This window comes from Leptodactylus fuscus, chromosome 1 (genome assembly GCF_031893055.1).
Source record: "Leptodactylus fuscus isolate aLepFus1 chromosome 1, aLepFus1.hap2, whole genome shotgun sequence".
Classification (NCBI taxonomy): Eukaryota; Metazoa; Chordata; class Amphibia; order Anura; family Leptodactylidae; genus Leptodactylus; species Leptodactylus fuscus.
This window is the reverse complement of record NC_134265.1, coordinates 344,475,486-344,501,507: the sequence shown is the minus strand read 5'-3', so window position 1 is coordinate 344,501,507 and position 26,022 is coordinate 344,475,486. Positions and strand designations below refer to the sequence as shown.

Sequence of the window (26,022 nt, the reverse complement as noted above, 5' to 3'; positions counted from 1 at the left end):
CTTACAGATATATATTTTTTTTACTGTAGATTGTGAGCCCCACATAGAGCTCACAATGTACATTTTTCCCTATCAGTATGTCTTTTTCTAATATAGGATGGAAATCCATGCAAACACGGGGAGAACATACAGTCCTATGAAAAAGTTTGTGCCCCCTATTAATCTTAATCATTTTTAGTTCTAAATATTTTGGTGTTTGCAGCAGCCATTTCAGTTTGATATATCTAATAACTGATGGACACAGTAATATTTTAGGATTGAAATGAGGTTTATTGTACTAACAGAAAATGTGCAATATGCATTAAACCAAAATTTGACCAGTGCAAAAGTATGGGCACCTCAACAGAAAAGTGACATTAATATTTAGTACATCCTCCTTTTGCAAAGATAACAGCCTCTAGTCGCTTCCTGTAGCTTTTAATCAGTTCCTGGATCCTGGATAAAGGTATTTTGGACAAACAATTCAAGTTCAGTTAAGTTAGATGGTCGCCGAGCATGGACAGCCCGCTTCAAATCATCCCACAGATGTTCAATGATATTCAGGTCTGGGGACTGGGATGGCCATTCCAGAACATTGTAATTGTTCCTCTGCATGAATGCCTGAGGATTTGGAGCGGTGTTTTGGATCATTGTCTTGCTGAAATATCCATCCCCAGCGTAACTTCAACTTCGTCACTGATTCTTGAACATTATTCTCAAGAATCTGCTGATACTGAGTGGAATCCATGCGACTCTCAACTTTAACAAGATTCCTGATGCCGGCATTGGCCACACAGCCCCAAAGCATGATGGAACCTCCACCAAATTTTACAGTGGGTAGCATGTGTTTTTCTTGGAATGCTGTTTCTTTTTGGATGCCATGCATAACGCCTTTTTTTATAACCAAACAACTCAATTTTTGTTTCCAAAATGAAGCTGCATTGTCCAAATGTGCTTTTTCATACCTCAGGCAACTCTATTTGTGGCGTACGTGCAGAAACGGCTTCTTTCTCATCACTCTCCCATACAGCTTCTATTTGTGCAAAGTGCGCTGTATAGTTGACCGATGCACAGTGACACCATCTGCAGCAAGATGATGCTGCAGCTCTTTGGAGGTGGTCTGTGGATTGTCCTTGACTGTTCTCACCATTCTTCTTCTCTGCCTTTCTGATATTTTTCTTGGCCTGCCACTTCTGGGCTTAACAAGAACTGTCCCTGTGGTCTTCCATTTCCTTACTATGTTCCTCACAGTGGAAACTGACAGGTTAAATCTCTGAGACAACGTTTTGTATCCTTCCCCTGAACAACTATGTTGAACAATCTTTGTTTTCAGATCATTTGAGAGTTGTTTTGAGTAGCCCATGATGCCACTCTTCAGAGGAGATTCAAATAGGAGATCAACTTGCAATTGGCCACCTTAAATACCTTTTCTTATGATTGGATACATCTGGCTATGAAGGTCAAAGCTCACTGAGGTTACAAAACCAATTTTGTGCTTCAGTAAGTCAGTAAAAAGTAGTTAGGGGAATTCAAATCAATAAAATGATAAGGGTGCCCATACTTTTGCACCGGTCAAATTTTGGTTTAATGCATATTGCACATTTTCTGTTAGTACAATAAACCTCATTTCAATCCTGAAATATTACTGTGTCCATCAGTTATTAGATATATCAAACTGAAATGGCTGTTGCAAACACCAAAATATTTAGAACAAAAAATGATTAAGATTAATAGGGGTGCCCAAACTTTTTCATAGGACTGTACAAACTCTTTGCAGATGGTCTTTTGCCCTTGGTGGGATTTGAACACCAGAGCTCCAGCGCTGCAAAGCTGCAGTGCTAACCACTGAGCCACCGTGTGGCCCCTAGTGCTTTACAGATATTGTCACTACTCACTGTCCTAAGTGCTGTTTGCAAGCTTAATTCCCTATCAGTATGTCTTTGGAGTGTGGGAGTAAACCAACACAAATACAGGAGAACATACAAACTCCTTGCAGATGTTGTTCTTGGCCAGGACAGCGCTGCAAGACAATGAGCGACCATTAAATATTACCAAAACTTATATATCTATGAATTTGAGCATATTAACCTTCATTTTTGGTTTGGGATCTGCAGTATATGCTCAACAAGTGATCTGATTACTAGGTGTTATGACTCTTGCAGATGACCATGGCAGTGGTCAGTGTGCTATCCCTTTATTTCACACTAATTTATTATTTTCTATGGGCCTGTACACGCGACTGTGATTTTAATGGTCCTGTGTGCGGGCCAACAGTCCGGGGAACATCAGATAGGACTGGTCCTATTTCTGTTCTCTTTTGCAGCGCATGCTTCTGTGGCTCCTATTCATTTAATGAAAGGAGTCACGGAAGCATGGCCTGTGAATAAGCGGCATACAGGGGACATCCCTGTATCCACCGTGTGCATCTCATGCTTTTAAATCACGGCAGGCTGGTTGCAGCACAATCGTTTGCAACCAGACATAGACTGCAAAGCATGGCCTACCTTTGTTTATGACTGTTTATGCATTCCTGTACTGTAAATATGAAATATAACAGACCATCTGACAAAGAGAATAGTGGATATATGTGAACACAGTCTAACACAGACACACACATTTATATGTTGTGTTGGCTAGATGGATGTTTATCATGCTATGAAGGAATACCCTAGAGGAAAGCAGTAGGTAGTGGGTCCGAGTAAATGACTGCACGTGAGTAACCTTACCCTCCATTGCAGTGAAGGAACCCTTCCCCCTATCTCTCTGTCCTGACCTGTCCTGACCACTGAGCCAGACCATATCAGAATAGGATATTCTGGGATATTCTAGGATAAAAAGGGTTTTCTGGCCACCTGGATTAGTGGATTAGTGGTTCATACAGCACCACCCCTATTCAAGTGATAGAAACCACGCAGGAGACCCTTCCATATTATAGCGGTAGTTACATGGAACTGCAGCACTGCTCCTATTGCTTGACTATGAGTGGCACTGCACATTTCGTCCATCTACTAGCAGGATCCAGTACTGGAAGCTGCTAGAACAGTGTGAGGGGTCCAAGTGTTGATACTCCATAGATTACATACTGATGGCCTATCCTATGAAATTTTGATGTATGGCCGGAGCACCCCTTTAAAGTGAGAAGTTTAAGTCTTCTTATGTGATACAGCCCTGACTACACATTCCTGTAGGTTAATTTAGATCTCTTGTTTTACTATAGACTACAAGGTGATGTGAATAGTTTATCCTATCACTTTTATTCAGAAGAGGTACAGACAGATCATATAAATATATTGCAGCCTATAGCTTATCATAACTAGAGATGAGCGAACACTAAAAAGTCCGAGGTTCAAAATCCAATTTGAACAGCCGCACACTGTTCGGCTGTTCGAACGGATTTCGAAATCCATTATAGTCTATGGGGGGAAATGCTCGTTTCAGGGGTAGGCAAAATTCGATAACATTATACTTACCAAGTCCACAAGTGAGGGTCGGCCTGGATTCCCCTTGAAGTCTTCTCCCGGCGCAGCGCCCCCGTGGCGTCTTCCGGCTGGAATTCACTCTGCCTAGGCATCGGGGCCTAGGCAGAGCCGACTGCGCATGCGCGGTTGGCTCTGTCCGGCCCGATGCCTGAGCAGAGCTGACTGCGCATGCGTAGGCATGCCCGCACATGCGCAGTCGGCTCTGCCTAGGCCGGATGCCTAGGCAGACTGAATTTCAGCCAGAAGATGCCGCGGGGACGCTGCACGGAGAAGACTTCTAAAGGTAAGAGAAGAACCAACTTCGAACAGCTAGTAGTGTTCGATCGAGTACGAGTATTTCGAATACCGTAGTATTCGATCGAACACCTAAAACGCTACTTGCTCATCTCTAATCATAACATCTCCAGAATAAGGCGTAGATACTCCAGCCCCAGGGGCCCAGCTCCTTTCCAGCAACTCACAGATGGCCACCAATGACAAAACTTGAGGTATACTATAAAGCCTGCATAGTTTTAAAGAACACATAAATATAAAGGAAATATAATGCCAATAAATACGGCACTTTTAGACCGAAATAACTACCTTGAAATCCGAATGCCTGCCACTATACTGTGGGTTGAAAAATCGTTTTTCTGTAACTGTACTTCTGATGTCAGCTAAATTTGTTTTGGCAGATTTAGCAGCCTTTTCCATTGTATTCTTCAACTGAAATCAAAGATAATGGTTAATTAGTAATGTAAAATTTTATAGTCTTTATATAAGGGGCCTAAAAACAATGTTTAGGGAGCATGCACATACTTACACAAGGCTAAAAAAAAGAGAATTAGTGGCTATGGCAGTGCTAGAGAGTCTGTCACTAGGGTGAAGCAGCAGCACAGATCAATCAGATTCACCTGACTGCATACCTCCCAACCGTCCCGATTTCCGCGGGACATTCACGATTTCAGTGACGTGTCCCGCGGTCCCGATTGGAGGGAGCTATGTCCCGATTTCAACTCAGATCTGCGTCCAGAGGACACATACGCGGCTAAAGCAAGGAGCTGTCACAGCTCAGCTCCTTGCTTTGCCGCTGCACACCAGCTAGTGGCTGTGTGGACACGATGTGATGACGTCACATCACGTCTACAACTGTGTGCGAGAGAGAGGCGGGGGAGCGAGGAGATGGAGGGGACATGAATCTTGGGGCAGAGTTGGGGGGGCATGAAACTGGGAGCAGAGATGGAGGGGGGACATGAAACTGGGGGCAGATGAAGTGTGTATGTGAAACTGGGGGAGAGATAGAGGGGGGACATATAATTTACGGGTGACTGTAGGAGGATTATACTGTGTGCGGGCACATGAAAAATTAATGAGAATGGGCGGAGTCAACACAAAAGTGGGTGGGGCTTAATTTGCCGTGGTGCATGTAGCGCGCCACACATTTTGTCCCTCTTTCAGTTCTTCAAAAGTTGGGAGGTATGTGACTGTAACATTGTTTTCTCCGTGAATTGCGCGCCTCTGTTGCTGAGATATTCAATTATTTCAAAATATGCAAATGAGCAGTCTGGAGCACCAAGAGCTCCAAACTGCTACGCCCACAATGCTCTAGCGTGTTCTCCTTCCCGCCTCCCTTTTTTGAGTGGCAGGGTCAACTGATTTCAGATAGCTCCCTGGCCCTGTCACTCAAACTAGAGAGGGGGTAAGGAGGGTGTATTAGAGATGTGTAGGGTGTAGCTATTTGGAGTAACAGAATCACCTCGCTGCTCCAGACTGCTCAATTGCATGTTCTGAAATAAATGTATATTTCTGGAACAGAGGCACACATTTTCATGTGTTGCTGGATTACTATGCTTCACCTTGATGAAAGACTTCCTTTAATGACCTGCTATCTTGCACTAGAAATATCACTAGATCCATGACCCTTACCCTATCCCGCATAGCGTAGGAAGGCAGCCTAAATATGATATACTTCCTGACATCAGTTGTGAAGAGACACCCCTGAGATCACGCTGAGCTGTAGAGTTGCTGTTTCATAAAATGACCATTGCACACTACCACCCAACCAGGTGGGTGCCATGTTCTACATCCCCTTCATTCTCAGGAATTTGGAACTCCAACAATCATTAAGTGATGGCATATCCTAATGATATTCCATCACCTTATGAGATGGGAATATTTTAACTCTTAACCCCAAATTATAGAGATTTGTGGATTTATTGGATATACACAGCCCAGTCATATTAATGTGACCACCGCCTACTTTTGACGTCAGCGTTAAAAGCATTTGCAGAAGGCACGTGTCATCAGCCATCTGGGTGCACTCATCATTGTGGAAGGCACGATGGATCAACACAAGTATGCATCTATCCTTGCGGACCAGGTTCACCCCTACATGCGAATTGTTTTTCCTCAGGATGATGGCATCTACCAGCAGGACAATGCCACGTGTCATAAAGCTCGCAGTGTACGTGCCTGGTTCGAGGAGCACCAGGATGAGTTTACCGTACTCCCTTGGCCAGCAAATTCCCCGGACTTGAACCCAATCGAAAATCTGTGGGACCACCTCTATCGGGTTGTTCATGCCATGGATGCTCAACCGCGTAACCTAGCGCAGCTGGCCACGGCACTGGAGTCGGCATGGCTCAACATCCCAGTGATCATCATCACAACATCCCCTCTCTTCCTGCACGTCTCGCAGCGGTCCGCTCTGCCAAAGGGGGTTATTCTGGATTTTAATAGGTGGTCACATTAATGTGCTGGACTGTGTAGTACACTGTTAAAATGGAAGACTGCCCCAGCAAGGTAGATGCAGACTGTCATTGGGAAGAACGATATATAAATGCATGTGTGACTATATGTAATGAGTATAATTACTTGTACAGTATATATTTGCATCTGTATAGTATCTTATTGTGCATGCCTGTCAGGAATGGTTGGGCAGTGTGTTTGGTGATGAATACATCCAGTGTACAAATGTATAGTATGTTTGATTGCAGTAAATATTTATTTATGTATGCATGTCTACATTTAGCAAGTATATATGCATTTGTGATGAGTGCACATGTATCTATGCAGAGTGTGTGCAAAAATATGTGTTTACTTTAAACGGCTAGTATTTGTGGATAGATGTATTTGTGTATGCCTGTAGTTAGCAAGCAGTTTCCAGTTTCATTCTCAGTGCCTAGTTAAATGTGTCTAATAAGTTGCCTATGGCAGAAACTCAAACCTAAAATTCCGTTTTCTGCTGTGGATATGCAGCAGAATTGCCACCAGGTCTGCATGAAGTTTAGCCCCTTTGTCATTCAAAGTGTGGAATCTTTCAGAAGAATGAAATTACTAATTCTTCTCATAAATTATATTTCCATGGTGTGAACATAAATCCACATTGATTTTTCTTTCTGAAGCATGTGAATGTGGTACTCTAGTGTCACTGGATGTGAAATCTCAGTGGATGGCATGAGAATTTAGGAACAGAATCTGAATCTTGAATCCAAGGATGTGACCGAATAATCATATCATCAAATGACATAAATGATAACAAACCTGTTCATTTAGTGTTTTCTCTATCAAACTTTCTTGTTGATTTTTAAGTTCTTTGAAAATGTCTTCATTTTTCTTTAAGAATTCTGATTCATTTTTAAAGCTGAAATCAATGTAAGCAATATGAAAGTCACTGAAGTATAAGGAGTTACAATGTAGCATTTTAAAGGCTAAAGATCTAAGTGCTGCTGCTTCTTCATGCAACAGATTAGTTGTGGTCCTGGGTAAGAAAATCCCACTGATCATCAATTATTAACCTATGTTAAGGATAGATAATCAATTAATAAATAAATATAGAAAACCCCTTAAGGCCAGGGCCCCACGGGACGGAAATGCTGCAATTTGCCCGCAGCAGAAACGACGTGGGAAAAATCGTGGCGTTTTACAGTAAGTGCAAAGTGGATGGGATTCTAGTGAATCCTATGCCCACTTTGCAGTAAAAACCATGGTGCGGACATGCCGCAATTTTCAAAACCGGCGCGGTTTTGGAAACCGCAGCATGTCAATTATATCTACTGAAACACTGGCGGTTTCCCCATAGATATCATTGTAACCAAAAGTCCGTAGAGGAAAACTCCGCAAACTTTCTGATTAAAGTGCTGTGGGAAGAACCATGGTGCGTTGCCGCCGCGGTTTTCCCTGCAAGCGCTTTTTGGGATGTCCCATGGGGCCTTAGCCTTAATGAATTTTCTAAATAGTTTTCATTTAATTTTTTTCAACCCTTTCGCTGTTGTAGAGACTGTGCAATTGTTTAAAGGGATTCTACCACTAAAACACATTTTTTTCTGCTTTAGACGTCGGAATAGCCTTTAGAAAGGCTATTTGTCTCTTACCTTTAGATGTGATCTCCGCTGCGCTGATCTTTAGAAATACCGTTTTTTACCGGTATGCTAATGAGTTCTCCGCAGCGATGGGGGCGGGCCCCAGTGCTCAAACGGTGATGGGGGCGTCCCCACTGCTGCCCGTGACCCTCCCTCCAGCGACGCCTTCTTCTTCTCCTGCATCCTCCCCTTCTCTATCGTCTTCCTTCTTCGTCAGCTCTGACACCTGTGCCTTGCGGCCTCGAAAATATGGCCACCGGCCGGCATGCGCAGTCGGCTCCACTAGTGTCTTGCTGGCAGAGCCGACTGCGCAGGTGTCAAAGCTAACAAAGAGGGAAGACGACAGAGAAGGGGAGGATGCAGGTCTCGGGCAGCAGTGGGGACGCCCCCATCGCCGTTTGAGCGCTGGGGCCCGCCCTCAATGCTTTGTAGAACTCATTTGCATACCGGTAAAAAACGGTATTTCTAAGGAACGGCACGGCGGAGACCATATCTAAAGGTAAGAGATGAATAGCCTTTCTAAAGGCTATTTCAATGTCTAAAGCAGAAAAACAGCATTTTAGTGGTAGAATCCCTTTAAATAGCTGACTTTGGTGTTGTCTGACATAACCAGCAGCACACAGTAGACAGCTCCTGACAGTTATTAGCACAGAGAGAGACTGCTCTTCTTTTATACTTATTATACTCACTTAATTCCTTTGGAAGCAGAACCAATATGCCTTTTGTCTTGAATTTCTTCATCCATTTGGCTTTCATCTATCTGAGTTTCACTTGCTTCATCCATTTTTCTGTTTTCATATTCTGCTAATTTATTTTTAATCTATTTGACACATAATATTATTAAAATATTAATACAAATGATAATAGATATTTTGTAGGAGTACATTAATTGCAAAGGCTAAATAAATATTAAAGATGATATGTGCCTTCTATCTACAGGACAGGGAATAGATGTTTGATCATTGGGATTCCAACTGCTGGGACTTTCAGCAATTACGAGAACCACGATTACACGAGTGGCAGTAGTGCTGAGCCTAGCTGAGCCTTACTCCTTACTTAAAGGGGCTCTATCAGCAAAATCATGCAGATAGAGCCCCACATATGCGTGAATAGCCTTTAAAAAGGCTATTCAGGCACCGGTAAAGTTATATTAAACTACCCCCCAGTTTTAAAATAATACCCTAAAAAAGAATGTTATCTACTTACGCATCGTGCACTGTGGGCGGGCATTCAGGGTGTGTCTTCATCTTCATCCACGCCTCTTCTTCCTCCGATGTCCTCGGGTCCCATCCTTCTCCGGCGCTCGCGAACTGACACTGATATAAAAAAATGGCCTGGGCGCATGCGCAGTAGCCGTAGTAGAAGCCGCATGCTTCTGTGCACGCACCCAGGCCATTTTTTTATATCAGTGTCCGCTCGCGAGCGCCAGAGGAGGACAGGAACGGAGGACGTCGGAGGAAGAAGAGGTGGGGATGAAGATGAAGACACACCCTGAATGCCTGCCCAGGGTGCACGATGCGTAAGTAGATAACATTCTTTTTTAGGGTATTATTTTAAAACGGGGGGGGGGGGGGTAGTTTAATATAACATTTACGGTACCTGAATAGCCTTTTTAAAGGCTATTCACACATATGTGGGGCTCTATCAGCATGATTTTGCTGATAGAGCCCCTTTAATGTTGGCATCTAAGGGTAAGTTCACCTGAAGATTTTTGGTAGGGATTTCGAGGCCATATCCACCTCAAAATCCTGACCAAAAAGACGGCTCCCATTGAAATCAATGGGAGCCGGTCAGGTCTTTTCCGGGAGCCGTTTTGTTCCGGTTCCCGGAAAAAGAAGCCAGATTCAAATTTTTCAGGCAGTTTTGCCTCGCGATTCAGCCTGAAGACACTCCCTCCTCCCGACTAGGCCCATTCATTGGGCCTAATCCAGAGCGGAGTGCGCGACTGGATGCCGATGCAGTGCACCAGCATTCAGTCGTGGCTACCCGTTTTTTGGTCCAGAACCTGAGGCGGCCTCCACCTTAGGTTCCGGTCCAAAAAACCCTGTGTGAACTTACCCTAAGTAGTTAGGCAGAGGGATGGGGCTTCCTCTGTCACTACACTGTCCCATCAATAGTACAATTGTGTGGTACAATGCCGTCCTGCAATACTATGTATGGAAGCCTAAGGATCTGGCAGAGGCAGAGAGTACTAGGATGCTTGTCCATAGATTAGTGATAAGCAGGTATAACACACTGCATTGCAAGTAATTCATTATGCAAGCGATCAAATACACATTTGCATCTCAAAGTTTCTATGTGGGACTTATTGTTATTAAAAAAAATGTTTTAAATATAAAAAGAATCCCGAATAAAAAAAATCTAAATTTGTACATTAAAATTTTCTTTAATCACTGAAAACAGTAAAAACACAAAATCACCATCCTCACCTCTTCAATGATGACTGATTTCCTTTTTAGGGTAAGTTGGTCAAGTTCTCTAAATAAAGCATATATTCCAGTATGCTCCAAAAAGCCTCTATTTTCTTTAATAATATCATTGGGATCTCCCTGAAATAGGATAACCATGAGTTTAGATCACCATTTCAAACTTCAATACGGAAACCATATACAGATGAGGTAATATACAGCTACAAGTTATCAGGTTATTATGAAATCTTGGTTCTGTCCCATCATCCAAAGCTTCAATCCAGTGGCGTAACTAGGAACGGCGGGGCCCCGTGGCGAACTTTTGACATGCCCCCCCCCCGCGACCGACACCAAAGACCTTGACCGACCCCCTCCTACGCATTCCTGCACGTTCTATTATGCCCCATAGTGGCCCCTGCACACAGTATTATGCCCCATAGTGGCCCCTGCACACAGTATTATGCCCCATAGTGACCTCTGCACACAGTATTATCCCCCATAGTGGCCCCTGCACACAGTATTATGCCCCATAGTGGCCCCTGCACACACTATTATCCCCCATAGTGGCCCCTGCACACAGTATTATGTCCCATAGTGGCCCCTGCACACACTATTATCCCCCATAATGGCCCCTGCACACAGTATTATGCCCCATAGTGGCCCCTGCACACAGTATTATTCCCCATAGTGGCCCCTGCACACAGTATTATGCCCCATAGTGGCCCCTGCACACAGTATTATTCCCCATAGTGGCCCCTGCACACAGTATTATGCCCCATAGTGGCCCCTGCACACAGTATTATGCTCCATAGTGGCCCCTGCACACAGTATTATCCCCCATAGTGGCCCCTGCACACAGTATTATGCTCCATAGTGGCCCCTGCACACAGTATTATACCCCATAGTGGCCCCTGCACACAGTATTATCCCCCATAGTGGCTCCTGCACACAGTATTATACCCCATAGTGGCCCCTGCACACAGTATTATGCCCCATAGTGACCCCTGCACACAGTATTATCCCCCATAGTGGCCCCTGCACACAGTATTATCCCCCATAGTGGCCCCTGCACACAGTATTATACCCCATAGTGGCCCCTGCAAACAGTATTATACCCCATAGTGGCCCCTGCACACAGTATTATCCCCCATAGTGGCCCCTGCACACAGTATTATGTCCCATAGTGACCCCTGCACACAGTATTATGCCCCAATAGTGGCCCCTGCACACAGTATTAACCCCAATAGTGGCCCCTGCACACAGTATTATCCCCCATAGTGGCCCCTGCACACAGTATTATGTCCCATAGTGGCCCCTGCACACAGTATTAACCCCAACAGTGGCCCCTGCACACAGTATTATCCCCCATAGTGGCCCCTGCACACAGTATTATGTCCCATAGTGGCCCCTGCACACAGTATTAACCCCAACAGTGGCCCCTGCACACAGTATTATCCCCCATAGTGGCTCCTGCAAACAGTATTATCCCCCATAGTGGCCCCTGCACACAGTATTATCCCCCATAGTGGCCCCTGCACACAGTATTATGTCCCATAGTGACCCCTGCACACAGTATTATTCCCCAATAGTGGCCCCTGCACACAGTATTAACCCCAATAGTGGCCCCTGCACACAGTATTATCCCCCATAGTGTCCCCTGCACACAGTATTATCCCCCATAGTGGCCCCTGCACACAGTATTATGTCCCATAGTGGCCCCTGCACACAGTATTAACCCCAACAGTGGCCCCTGCACACAGTATTATCCCCCATAGTGGCCCCTGCACACAGTATTATACCCCATAGAGGACACCCATAAACAATTATTATACTCTGGGGTCTTTTCAGACCCCAGAGTATAATAATCAGAGAACCAGGGGAATAAAAACATAAAAAAACTGTTACTTACCTGTCCCCCGGCTCCTACGCTGTCTTCTCTGCTGCTGTCCTTCTGCTATGACGTCGGACGTCACATGACCCGGGACGCAGGCCGGGTTCATGTGACGTCGGAGACGTCAGAAAGGACGTCAGGAAGGAGGCCTGCCCGGATCGTGGAGAGGTACGTAACATGTTTTTTATGTTTCTTACCTCTCACGGTCCACCAATCATTATACTCGGAGGTCCAAAAAGACCCCCAAGTATAATGATAGCAGCGGTAGCGGCTGTCACCGGGCCCCTAATGTCCCGGGCCCTGTGGCAGCTGCTTCCGCTTTCAGCTCACTAGAGCACTGCTTTTTCTGCTCAAGTAGGATGGGTGATGCCACAACAGTGGGGTGGGACAAGCAAAATAATGTAGGGGTCTGAGTTGCAAAGTAGCATTCTGGAACCTGGAGTTCTGTCCCCAGTTCACAGACTACCTTATTTGCAAAAAGAATGCAAAGTTGTTTTTCTCCAACTCTTTAGAAGTAACACACAGCAAAGGTATGTTGTTTATCACTGTAATGTGCTGATGTGTAACAGGTTGGTGACAGTTGAATTTGCTTTGGGGTGGTGGTAGACTTCATTTAGAAAATATACAGTAGTTCCTTTAAAGGGGACCTTTCATGTCCTCAGGCACATGCAGTTTTATATACCGCCAGCGCACTGTTGGCTTTCCCCTTATGTGCCCCGAAACTGCTACTATGACTAAGGGGAAGACTTCCCCCGAAACGCATAAGCTGGATCTCCTGCTTTACATGGGAGGTGTTCCTCCATGTTTTTAATTCTCTTTTATTAAAAGTTACATTTTATTTTTGAGTCAAATGGTTTCTGGACTTTTTTCCGATTATCCTCCCCAACTGTACTCGTCCTTAGATTAGTACTGGGGGGCGTTCCTCACAGCTTAGTGTCATCACTGGGTGGAACGCCCCCTCTAACAATACAGGGCTATGGATGAGTATTGTCAGGAGGGTATTCCTCACAGCCCAGCTAGACTATCAGATAAGCCCTTCTGACAAGTGGGCAAAGATTGGTAATAACACCGATAGCTCCAGCCCCGGGGTACATAATGGGAAAGCCGACAGTGCGCTGAATTAAGTGCACTGTCGGTTTTCTAGCGGTATATAAAACCGCATGTGCCTCAGGACATGAAAGGTCCTCTTCAAATAGTTCAGAATCCATGTTTTTAACCTTGAAGTAAATAGTGCCAATTTATCATACCTTGGATACCAGTTGTCTGGCGTACAAGGCTTGAAAGGTCACTATTTTTGTTGCATGTGCATCTATTTTTGCTAAAAAAAAAATGTGACTTTTCCCATTTTCTTTCCCACTTGTCACTATTCTAAAAAGTGGGTGGAACAAGCAGAAATATAGGCAGGCTAGGGCTGGCAAATTTACTATAACTCATGTCAGAAAACTGTTATACTAGTTGAGAGGGAGAGGCCACAGGAAAATGGCTGATGGATATGCACAGCTGACACAGTTGGCCATTTTCCAAATGGGAGAGGCCATAGGAGAATGGCCAACTGGTGCAGTTGGCATGGTTGGCCATTTTCCTGTGACTGAATGGGGGAGGTCACAGGTAAATGGCCAATGGACATGCACAGTTGGTGCTTTTGGATGAAGACAGGAAGGTGACGTGGGAGAAGAGGCGGTCTGGAGAAGAAGATGGGGGCGTCACTGGAAAGTTTTCGAACAGCACAGGGGAATGCCAACAGTGCTGTCTGAAAACTCATTTACATATGGAAGAAAGAAGATGTTTCTCAGGAACAGCAGCGTGGATCAGAATAATAAAGGTAAGAGAATAATAGCCTTTCTTAAGGCTATTCCTACGTGTACTTAGGGCTCGTTTACATCTCCGCCCGGGACTCCGTTCTGCAGGTTTCCGTTTTCTGCACAAAATAGAGGCAGGAGACGGAAACCTGCCGGCATGTTTCAAGCCCATTCATTTGAAAGGGCTTGAAAAGTCTCCGGCTGTGTGCGCCGGTGAGCGTTTTATGTGCTCCACGGCGAAACCGTTTTTTTTAAACTGGACACAGAGTCGGACTTGCAGTACTCTGTGTCCGGTTTAAAAAGAAAAAAAAAAAGTTTCACCGCGGAGCGCGTAAACCGCTCACCGGCGCACACGGCCGGACTCGGCATGACAGGTTTCCGTCTTCTGCATGCAGAAGACGGAAACCTGAGAACGGAGTTCAGGCGCTGGTGTGAACCCAGCGTTAGTTAAAAAAGGGATTCTAATGATAGAATCCCTTTAAAAATCCTCAGGAAAGCCAGAACCCTCAATAAGGGCCCGTGCACACGGAGTTAACACGAGAGCATTTTAGCATAATACACGAGTATAGAATACATGTGTAAAAAAAACATTCCCATTGACTTCAATGACATAAAAAACGCATCAAAATACGCTTCGCGTTTTTGGCGTGTATTTCGACGCGTTTTTTTACACGTGTAAAAAATTTCATTGAAGTCAATGGGAGTGTTATTTTTACACGTGTATTCTATAAAATGCGTTCGCGTTAACTCCGTGTGCACGGGCCCTAATTCTGCAGGCAAAACACCACCATCTGCACAACTTCTACCTTCGCTTACTATCTCTATCCACCTTCTCTCATAGATTGTAAGCTCTTACAGACAAGAACCCATTCTCATAAATTGAGATATATTAGTAAGGATAAATTCACACAGTGTTTTTGCAGGCAAATTTTATGCAGATTCTGCCTTAAATTTTTCCTCCAAAAATGCCCGACTCTCTCACCCATTTGTTTCAATGGGAGATGGTGGAAGATTTTTTCATCTAGCGGATTTTTCAGGTAGAATTTAAAAAAAACATCATATCCTACTCCGAAGTGGTTGTTCAAGTATTTTCAATCTTACGGGATGACAATCAGGTGTGACTTTTATATAAAGAACAGAGATTTAACAGAGTCTGATCTTCACAACACATATTTGTGGAACTGTATCATTGCACCAACATAGGAAATTTCTGAAGACCTCAAAAGAAGAGTTGGAAACATTTGCAAAACCATTTTTTTCAGGTACCACTGTGAATGTGATGAGTCGCTATGCATAATAACATTTGTACTTATATACCTCCAGTGGTGTAACTAAAGACTTGTGGGCCCAGTGCAATCTTTGGTCTGGGGCCCCCTACCTCATCCCTACTGTGAATTCTTGATAGTGATGGTTACGGGAGCTAAGGAGTTTGATCCACCTTAGTGTGGTTAGGGTAATCTGTGAGTCTCCTTGCTTTATGGGCCAGAAGGAAGATGCAATCTCCATACGGATGACAGTGCTTATAGGCCCCCTAATGATCCTGGGCCCCGATGCGACTGCACCCCATCAAGTTATGCCCGTGCCTACCTCCATAGCGTGGATTGAACAGTGTAGCACAGGTAAAACAGTTGTAGAAAATATATTTTCTTTCATCTCCTCTGACAGAACCTTGAAGAAGAAAACATATTTGGATAAAATATAAGAAACATTAATAAAGTTTTAAATCTGAGTTGTACAATATGTATTCCGTATACAGGGTGTCTTTCTTTGCAGTGTCTGTTGTTATTTATACCATTTTTGGAAGGTTCTGAAAATTTGAAACTCTGAGATGGGAAAACCCCTCCTGTGTATATGCATACAGAGACAACTGGCAATTGCAGCATAGTGGCTCAGTGGTTAGCACTGCAGCCTTGAGTTCTAGGTAGAGATGAGCAAGTAGTATTCGATCGAGTAGGTATTCGATCGAATACTACGGTATTCGAAATACTCGTACTCGATCAAGTACCACTCGCAGTTCGAATGTAAAAGTTCGATGCAGAACCAACATTGATTGGCCGAATGCTATACAGTCGGCCAATCAATGCTGGTTCTTCTCCTACCTTTAGAAGTCTTCTCCGTGCAGCTTCCCCGCGGCGTCTTCCGGCTCTGAATTCACTCTGCTAGGCATCGGGCCTGGGCAGAGCCGACTGCGCGTGTCCGCTTGTAGTGCAGGCATGCGCAGTCGGCTCTGCCCAGGCCCGATGCCTGGCAGAGTGAATGAAGAGCCGGAAGACGCCGCGGGGACGCTGCAAGGAGAAGACTTCTCGGAGGATCCAGCCCGACCCTCACTCGTGGACTTGGTAAGTATATTTTGATCGAACGTTGCCTACCCCTGAAACGAGCATTTTCCCCCCATAGACTATAATAGGGTTCGATATTCGATTCGAGTAGTCGAATATTGAGGGGCTACTCAAAACGAATATCGAACCTCGAACATTTTACTGTTCGCTCATCTCTAGTTCTAGGTTCAAATCTGACCAAAGACACTTTCTGCAAGAAGTTTGTATGTTCTCCCTGTGATTGCATAGGTTGTCTCCCACACTCAAAAGATTTACTGATAGGTAATGTAGATTGTGAGCCCTATACGGGACAGCAATTGACAACATCATTATGTTGGCGCTATATAAGTAAATAATCACTAAGCAGTACTACTGAATAGGCTCCTACGCATATGGGTCCGTTCACATGGCCGAAAGTGGCGCTGTTTATGGCGCTGAAAAAAAAGTCCCTTTGACTTCAATGGGTGCCGCTAGCTTTTTTTTGTCTACGTGCGGAATTTACCGCTAGTGGTAAATTCCGCGCGTAGAAATAAAAAGCTAGCGGCACCCGTTGAAGTCAATGGGACGTTTTTTTTTTCAGCGTGGAAAATTCGGCACCATAAACAGCGCCACTTCCGGCCGTGTGAATGGACCCTATTACTGTTTTTTCTGATTCATCCTTACCAATGATAGTTGCCGCTCTAGTTCCTGAAAATCTCCAGTCCTTTGTTTTTTCTCCCCTTCTGTAATCTTTTTCAATTTGTTGATGTCATTTTTTCCAAACTGGTAGGGTTGATTCTAAATGAATGAATGAATAAAACAAAAACATTTATAAACTGGAAATAAACAAAACAAATCCAAACATGTACTATAACAGAGTAACAAATGCTATATACACAAACTTTTTTTTTTTATTAAAGGGATCCTATCTTTCAAACACATTTTTTTTCTAACACGTCTATCCAGAAAACATTTGGAGCACACTCCTGTCATCTCCTCACCATTGGATGACGGAGGAAGAGGAGGAGAATGAAGTGGCATTTGATGTCACTGTCCCACACAAGGTTAGCGGGGAAGTTCAGTGCATCCCATTGCTTCAGCGCAGATGGTGTGAAGGGGAGTTGAAAGTGGAGGAAGTGGAGAGTGACCCTCACAGTTGGGGGCAGCAAAGTCATGCCAAGTAACACTCTGGCACACATGGCTGACTTCATGTTGGGCTGCTTTTCCACAGACAATGGCATTGTTCACATCATGGAGAGCAATCAATACTGGATTTTTGTAATCCTCGACCCCCGGTATAAAAAAAACATCTCATCTTTCATTCTGGTAGGGGAGAGGAACAATCCCATAAATGATTGCCACAAGCACCTGGTGCAGAATATGATAGAAATGTTTCCGTCAACCCCGGCTGGGAGCAGAGAGGAGATTTCCTCCAAGAGGCTAACAACTGCCATCTAGTCCACATCCACCAGGGGAACAACTCTCCAAGGTGTGGGACACATTAATGCCCCCCCTACCCGACCAAACTACTGCCACTGAGCGTCCTAGTGTCACCAGGAGGGAAAAGTATAGGCGCATGTTGCGGGAGTACCTGGCCACCCACAGCCCTGTCCTCTCCGATCCCTCCGCGCCTTACACGTATTGGGTGTAGAAGTTGGACCTGTGGCCCTTGGGGTGAGTGGAGGCTTCCCCCAGCTGAGGTTTGGGTGAGTTTGGCGAGGGGGTGCAAGTAGGCCCCCCAGTTAGCCTTTTTGGTGGCATAGAGTGCACACAATGAACCCCAACTGTCACTTGCTGAGCCACTCTTCTACTTGTAACTTCATGATAGAACCTGCGTGTCTATGTTTTCAGTTCTACTTAGATTTGTGCACCTGCATTTCAAGTTTATGCCCATTCTTTAACCCCTTTTTCCACTTGTGACTTGCCAAAGCAGCGTTTACAGTCTCAGCCCCATTGTTTTGCATTAGGCCTCAAGCAGAGATTTTTTCTTCTGCCCCTCTGTGCTAATTCAGCCCTGCCAGCCCCAGTAGTCATTCTTTCGCCCCTCTTTTCACTTGTGACTTGCCCCAGCAGTGTTTACAGTCTCAGCCCCATTATGTTGCTTCAGCCCATGTATATACTGTATACCAGCGCTACAGAATTTTAGCCCTAAAAAGTGGTTTTGAGAACTTTCTGCAGGATGATCCTATAAGCTGATGGTGTTTATAGACTCATCAAGCAGTGTTGCTGTTTTCAGACTCTTTCCTGCGTAGCAGAAGCTAAAATTTCTCTCTGACCCTCAGCACGATGTCTCTCCCTATCCCAGCTGCAAAAGACATGAACATGGCGGCCACTATCCTTATAGATCCGAGGTCACCTGATTTCGCCAGCCAATTACTTTTTCCTAATTTTTTTTTGATGCCTACGTTTTTCTCTTTCCTGTCCCACCTCCCCTGCACAGTTATGGGTGCAAAAAAAGCGCCAAGGAAGGTGGGAGGGGATACATATTTTTACTGCATTTACCGCGTGGTATTTGATTAGAATCGAATATGTGGAATAACTTAAAATTTGCTCATCTCTACTTCTTAAGGCTATTCCGACGTGCTAGTTAGAAAAAAATGTGTTTGAAAGATAGGATCCCTTTAAGTTCTAAAAGTTTTAAGGAATGGCTAAAATGTCCTTTTAAAGTGAATTTGTTACTACTAGAGATGAGCGAGTAGTATTCAATCGAGTAGGTATTCGATCGAATACTACGGTATTCGAAATACTCGTACTCGATCGAACACTACTAGCTGTTCGGAGTTTAAGGTTCGATGCAGAACCAGCGTTGATTGGCAGAATGCTATACATTGCCAATCAACGCTGGTTCTTCTCCTACCTTTAGAAGTCTTCTCCCTGCGCAGTGTTCCCGCGTCCTCTTCCGGCTCTGAATTCACTCTGCTTAGGCATCGGGCCTGGGCAGAGCTGACTGCGCATGCTCGCGCATGCGCAGTTGCCTCTGCCTAGGCCCGATGCCCCAAATGTAAAGCTCCATGGAATTAATGGTGCTATATAAATAAATAAATAATAATAATAATAATAATGCCTAGCAGAGTAAATTCAAGGCCGAAAGAGGACGCGGGGACGCTGCGCAGGGAGAAGAATCCAGCCCGACCCTCACTCATGGACTTGGTAAGTAGAATTTGATTGAATGTTGCCTACCCCTGAAACGAGCATTTCCCCCCATAGACTATAATGGGTTTTGAAACCCGTTCAAACAGTCGAACAGTGAGCGGCTGTTCGAATCGGATTTCGAACCTCGAACATTTTAGTGTTCAACAAATCTGCGTACGGAATCTGCCTGAATAAAGGGCATCTCGCTTCTTTTTTAGCGCAAAGAAGAACACTAGCGGTCTACATAGACCTCTATTGTGAGGGGGCGGATTTTGAGGTGGATTCAGCATCAAAATCTAACCCCTCTTGCAACGTGTGAATTATCCCTATTACTGTAGTTTTATTTACATCAGATTACTATACAGTGCCTTGTCACTTGTGTAATGTATACACTTCCCAGAATGCAAATCCCTAGAATATGCTCAGTATAGATATTGAGCCAGCAGGGCATGTTTGGGGATGTCAGCTCGGAAGCCAGCAGAGATTGGAATACAGCTCTGGACAATAATAAAGACTGTAACCACATTATGCCCATTTTAGTGGAACACTTGAAAATATTGCTGATTGTTCTAACTTGTTTAGAGAATCTCTCCCTATTGAAAAGGCCCTATTTGCGAATAAACGCTTACTATGCTCTCTTAAGATCTGTAAACAGTATGTGGAAGAGATGGCAGTTCCTAAGCATCCAAAATATTTACAGTCGTGGGAAGAAGAGCTTAATATTAGCTTCTCAGAGGAGGAAAAAGCACTTATATTAAAACATTCACATGGTTTTACAGCATGTACAAGGTTGCAGGAGATGCATTACAAATTGCTCAGTAGATGATATAGAATGCCATATTGGCTTTTCGAACATGGACTAGCTAACTCAAACCTTTGTTGAAGATGTGGGATTGATGCTGGCACATTGTCACATATCTGGTATTCTTGCCCTAAGATTGAAAGCTACTGGTCTCAGGTATCCAAAGTGATCTCAGAGGTAATGAATAAGACGTTACAATTATCACCAGCATTAATATGCCTCTCTGCACCGTCAAATTCTTTTACCCCATCCAAATTTAGCATAGAGACTCATCTGATAGAAATCGCCAAGTCCCTTATTCCTTTGTACTGGCTACAGACCTTGGTACCTTCAGTGTCACAATTTCTGTCAACTATGGACTTAGTAGCGCGATTGGAAGAATTGTCTAGCTGGGCTAATTTCTCACACCACAAATTTTTGAAAGTATGGTCTCCATGGCTAAAATATAGGAAGACATCTCTTTCTGATGACTGAATGTTCTAATAATGACATATTTCGATCGGTAGTAGCTCCGAGCTTTTGAGCAACTCTGCTTGAGGTATAAGTAGAAGTACTTTGACCACCTTTCGTCATTTTACCCTCTCTTTTTTTCCGTCCCCCCCTCCCCCATATATTTTCTCTTACGCTGGGTTCACACCTGCGTTTGGGGTCTCCGTTCTATGGTTTCCGTCTTCTGCATGCCAGAAGACGGAAACCATAGACCGGGTCCGGCCGTGAGCGGTTTAGGCTCTCCGCCGCGAAACCGGATTTTTTTATCCGGACACAGAGTACTGCATGTCCGACTCTGTGTCCGGATTATAAAACCCGGTTTCGCGGCGGAGAGCGCAAAACGCTCACCGCCGCTCACGGCCGGACATCTCTCTCACCCATTCAAATGAATGGGTGAGAGAGACTCCTGCAGGTTTCCGTATCCTGCCTGTGTTTTAGGCAGGAAACGGAAACCTAAGTACGGAGTGCCGGGCCGCAGATGTGAACGAGCCCTGACCCAGATTTGTAGTTTCAAATATGTTTTTCATCCTTTTGTATTAGGTTGCAGCATGTGGACTCCATAATATGGACAATTCATTGAAGACACACTTATTTGCTTATTTAGTTTTATTCAGGAATGTTTCACCTTTGTGACTGTATTCAGGTTAAAGTATTACCTTTTGACTACAGGTTCAGACTGTGGATTTTCACTCTATACTTTATTGAGATTGTATTTCAGATGTTCTTGTAAATGTAAAATAATAAACTGAGATTTGAAAAGAAAAAAAAAAATAAAATAATAAAGACTGTAACCTTAAACCAGTACAGTATATGTAATTTTTGTATTTTGTACAGTATATTATTCCATTTATAAAGTCTAATATTATGTGTGTTTAATATATAACAATTAAATGGTGATGCATTTATGTTTTATTCTATTAAAATACATACATAAAAAAAACAATAATAACCTTTTCTGGAAAGGAGACCAACATCAGCTTGTATTCTTGAGGATTCTTGATCCATTTTTTAATGAAGCAGCTGTCTCTTAAAACATCTTTGACTTCTTTGCAAGCTATCTTAAAGGCATACTCTGACAAGACCATGACTGCATCAGCCTAAAGAGAGAATATGTTAGAATATCTTAGATAATGTAAAAGTGATTACATGCAGAAGCCTGCGGACCTCATAGACTATAATGGGGTCTGTGGGTTTCCACCCCTGTCGCTGTCAAAAATGACGGAGAGAAAAGTTTACTTTGCAGAACTTGCAGAACTTTTCTCTCTGACAATTTTAAGCGGAATTTGCAACAAAGAGGTTCGAATGCAATTTTTTATAACTCCCATAACTGATTTACTTTCATGGGAGTTAGACACATAGAACAGCTACAGTCTATAATTCCTGACCTTTATAATGGTCAAAAGAATGAGCTGAATATTCCCATCTCAACCATGTTTGGGTAAGATGGGATACTCCTTTAATTCCAAATAAAAATATATGATCAGAACTCACTGTGTCAAGTTCATTCTGTATAAAATTCATCGCCAATGGGTCACTTTCATTTGTTCCTGGCATTTCCAGAATTTCTTTCCCGCCATACAGCAGATTGCTTGGCACATAAACTACAATTCTCTTTAAGGCAGCAACCTTCAGTCTCATAACTGAATCTTCATCTTTTCCTTCCAACAATGTATACTCCTTCAGCAGAGCCTGTGTAGTATAAGAAATTTGATCATGGGACTATGTGTCTTTCAATATACTGTTACAGTAAGATCAGACAGTTTTTGGTCACAAATATATATATATATCTATACTGTTATGGAAAATTCTTCTTTCTCAATGTTTCAGCCTCTTCTGATTCTCACTTCTGTCTCCCGCACTGGTCACTCTTTTGCAAACTCACTGATAAAATTCGATAAACTATAGGAATCAAGTAGCTGCTGGCCACAGAAGTCTGTGATAACGGGTTAAGAGTGGGGAGAAGCAGCTGCAGAGTTGAGAGGAGATGAGAGAGAAACATATAGAACAGGGTAGCTGCTGCTTTTATGTATAGAAGGCTCTAGAGATGAGCAAACAGTAAAATGTTCGAGGTTCGATATTCGTTTCGAGTAGCCCCTCAATAGTCGACTACTCGAATCGAATATCGAACCCTATTATAGTCTATGGGGGGAAAATGCTCGTTTCAGGGGTAGGCAACGTTCGATCAAATTATACTTACCAAGTTCACGAGTGAGGGTCGGGCTGGATCCTCCGAGAAGTCTTCTCCGTGCAGCGTCCCCGCGGCGTCTTCCGGCTCTGAATTCACTCTGCCAGGCATCGGTCCTGGACAAAGCTGACTGCGCATGCACGCACTACAAGCGAACATGCGCAGTCGGCTCTGCCCAGGCCCAATGCCTGGCAGAGTGAATGAAGAGCCGGAAGACGCCGCGGGGAAGCTGCACGGAGAAGACTTCTAAAGGCAGGAGAAGAAACAGCGTTGATTGGCCGACTGTATAGCATTCAGCCAATCAATGCTGGTTCTGCATCAAACTTTTCCATTCGAACAGCGAGTGGTATTCGATCGAGTACGAGTATTTCGAATACCGTAGTATTCGATCGAATACCTACTCGATCGAATACTACTTGCTCATCTCTAGAAGGCTCCACTACTCCCTGTCGGCTGTGTATAGGAGATATCAGTATCTTTTTTTCTTGCACTCTTTTCCTCCTCCTCCTTCCCACTCTATAGATTCTATGGAGAGAAGCTGTAACCTGATCTCTCAGTGAGCCTGATAATCCATCTCTTCACTGCCTTCAGTGTATGGATATTCTCAGTGAGTGCAGAGTGATTAATCATTGCATAATAGTTATACAGTGTTGGCCAAAAGTATTGGCCCCCCCTGCAATTTTTCCAGAAAATGATTGCAAGCACAAACTCTTTGGTATTATTATCTTCATTTATTTTGCTTGCAATGAAAAAACACAAAAGAGAATGAAAAAAAAAAAAAAAGTCAAATCATTGATCATTTTACACAAAACTCCAAACATGGGCCGGACAAAAATATTGGCACCTGACTGCAGAGCAGCTTGAACTTGTTTGGATGTTAGTCGAGGTTCTTTATCCACCATCCGCACAATCTTGAGTTGAAATCTCTAAATTTTTCTTTTCCGTCCACATCAAGGGAGGTTAGCCACAGTGCCATGGGCTTTAAACTTCTTGATGACACTGCGCACGGTAGACACAGGAACATTCAGGTCTTTGGAGATGGACTTGTGGCCTTGAGATTGCTCATGCTTCCTCACAATTTTGCTTCTCAAGTCCTCAGACAGTTCTTTGGCCTTCTTTCTTTTCTCCATTCTCAATGTGGTCACACAAGGACACAGGACAGAGGTTGAGTCAACTTTAATCTATTTCAACTGGCTGCAAGTGTGATTTAGTTATTGCCACCACCTGTTTGGTGCCTCAGGTAAGTAACAGGTGCTGTTAATTACACAAATTAGAGAAGCATCACATTATTTTTTAAACAGTGCCAATACTTTTGTCCACCCCCTTTTTTATGTTTGTTGTGGAATTATATCCAATTTGGCTTTTTGACAATTCTTTTTGTGGTTTTCCATTGAAGACAAATTAAATGAAGATAATAATACCAAAGAATTTGTGCTTGCTATCATTTTCTGGAAGAAAATGAGTATTATCTGACAGAATTGCAGGGGTGCCAATACTTTTGGCCAACACTGTAGGTAGTTCATAAACTACTAGTTCAAAATGAACTGATCTTCATATTGTTATCTTATTTAGTCTACTTCCAGGCATATTAGCTAATCAAATATTAACGCAAGCGAGAAGAGTGGATGGGCGGGGGAATGATACAGCACAGCAGCTTCCCCTGCAGACTCACTCACTGGCAAGCTACTAGTTCTTATTTTGGAAAAGCAAAGTAGAAAAACTCATTTGTGAATGAAAGAGAGTCTGTCAGTAGTTTCATGCAACTCATCAGTTTTGTGATAAAATCACCATCTTGTTAGTTCTGAGGTCCAGTCTACTCTGTGTTACATAGGTTGATCAGGTAGCACATTCAAGATTCATCATCAAAAGATGCTTATTCCTTGAGGGACTAACTTAGTTTCCTTAGGATATGTTTACACAGAGTTTTTTGCAGGCGGATTTTGACGCAGAATCAGCCTCAAAATCCGCCTGCAAAAAAGGCTCCCATTCATTTGAATAAGAGCTGCTCACTTTTTTTCCTGCTAGCGTTTTTTTTTCCACTAGTGGGAAAAAGAAGCGGGACACCCTTTCTTCCCAAGGATTCCGCGGCACGGGAGACTCCTTCCTGATTAGGCCCATTTATTCGGTACCTTCTCCTTATGAAAATCTCATGGTTTATTGTACTGTCTGTCACCAAATAGCGAGAATGTACTACCAGGTTGTAAGGTTGACAATAAAAATGGTATGAACTTTGCAGAGTTCAGCATGGCATGCTAGTACGAGTGATTGTCCTTAAAAATGATCAGACATATTGAATCCATCTGATTATTTTAGCAGAACTGTAACTCACCCACAGATCTAGTAGTAACTATGTGTAACAGGCTAGATCTATGTTCTCAGCAGTATCCAGAAATAACTAACCAAATGAACTAAGTCAACTTATCTTATGAAACTAATCATTAGAATCATTAGAATGATCATTTTGCTGTGACTGAAAATGCAGTTGTTTACGCCACGTGGGGCCTAAATCACTTTACTACAATACAAATTATTACAAAGTTTCTAATTTTTGATTTGTGGAAATTTGATTAAATTTGAAGGCAAACCTTAAAAATCCTATTGTTCAGCAGGGCAATATGAATAATTGTTGTCAGTCAAGTCAGTGTTTTATTTTTGAGAGTCCTACTATTGTTAGTAGTATTATTTTCTTTTATAATGGATAGTCCAGTAAATGCAAATTAGTTAAAAAAAAATTTTTTTATTCACTCTGTAAAATTATTTACCTGAAGCGCTAGTCGATCATTTGTCAGATTAACCCCATTTCCAATATAAAGCTCAGTCTTTCCTGAAATTTTTTTTACTTCGTCACATAATATGATGTCCTTAGGTGAGGTTATTACTTCAAGCATTTCATGTAGTTTCTGCTGTGTATATAAACATATAAATATATAAATCAGGCATCAGGGAAGCCTATATAGAATCATACCAACATGCAGCTCCCTTAGAAATGGTCAAAATCTTGTATGCTTAAGTTCATGATAGAACAAGAAAACAGGGAAAGTGAACTAAGGAAAAATTACTAGAGATGAGCGAACAGTGTTCTATCGAACACATGTTCGATCGGATATCAGGGTGTTCGCCATGTTCGAATCGAATACCGCGTGGTAAAGTGCGCCAAAATTCGATTCCCCTCCCACCTTCCCTGGCGCCTTTTTTGCACCAATAACAGCGCAGGGGAGGTG

General features: G+C 43.4%; 1 protein-coding gene across 1 annotated transcript in view; it reads right to left on the bottom strand.

The window, feature by feature from the left end:
• The window catches only part of LOC142183602 (uncharacterized), a 128,986-nt gene that overhangs the window by 19,416 nt on the left and 83,548 nt on the right, over positions 1-26,022 (bottom strand). Inside the window, exons 9-17 of the mRNA XM_075258764.1 lie at positions 25,564-25,704; positions 22,108-22,305; positions 21,567-21,713; positions 16,878-16,991; positions 15,484-15,564; positions 10,228-10,347; positions 8,488-8,618; positions 6,981-7,080; positions 4,041-4,163 (exon numbers count right to left, since the gene is read on the bottom strand). Of these exons, the coding sequence (XP_075114865.1) occupies positions 4,041-4,163; positions 6,981-7,080; positions 8,488-8,618; positions 10,228-10,347; positions 15,484-15,564; positions 16,878-16,991; positions 21,567-21,713; positions 22,108-22,305; positions 25,564-25,704 (1,155 nt within the window). The remainder of the gene's footprint in view (positions 1-4,040; positions 4,164-6,980; positions 7,081-8,487; positions 8,619-10,227; positions 10,348-15,483; positions 15,565-16,877; positions 16,992-21,566; positions 21,714-22,107; positions 22,306-25,563; positions 25,705-26,022) is intronic.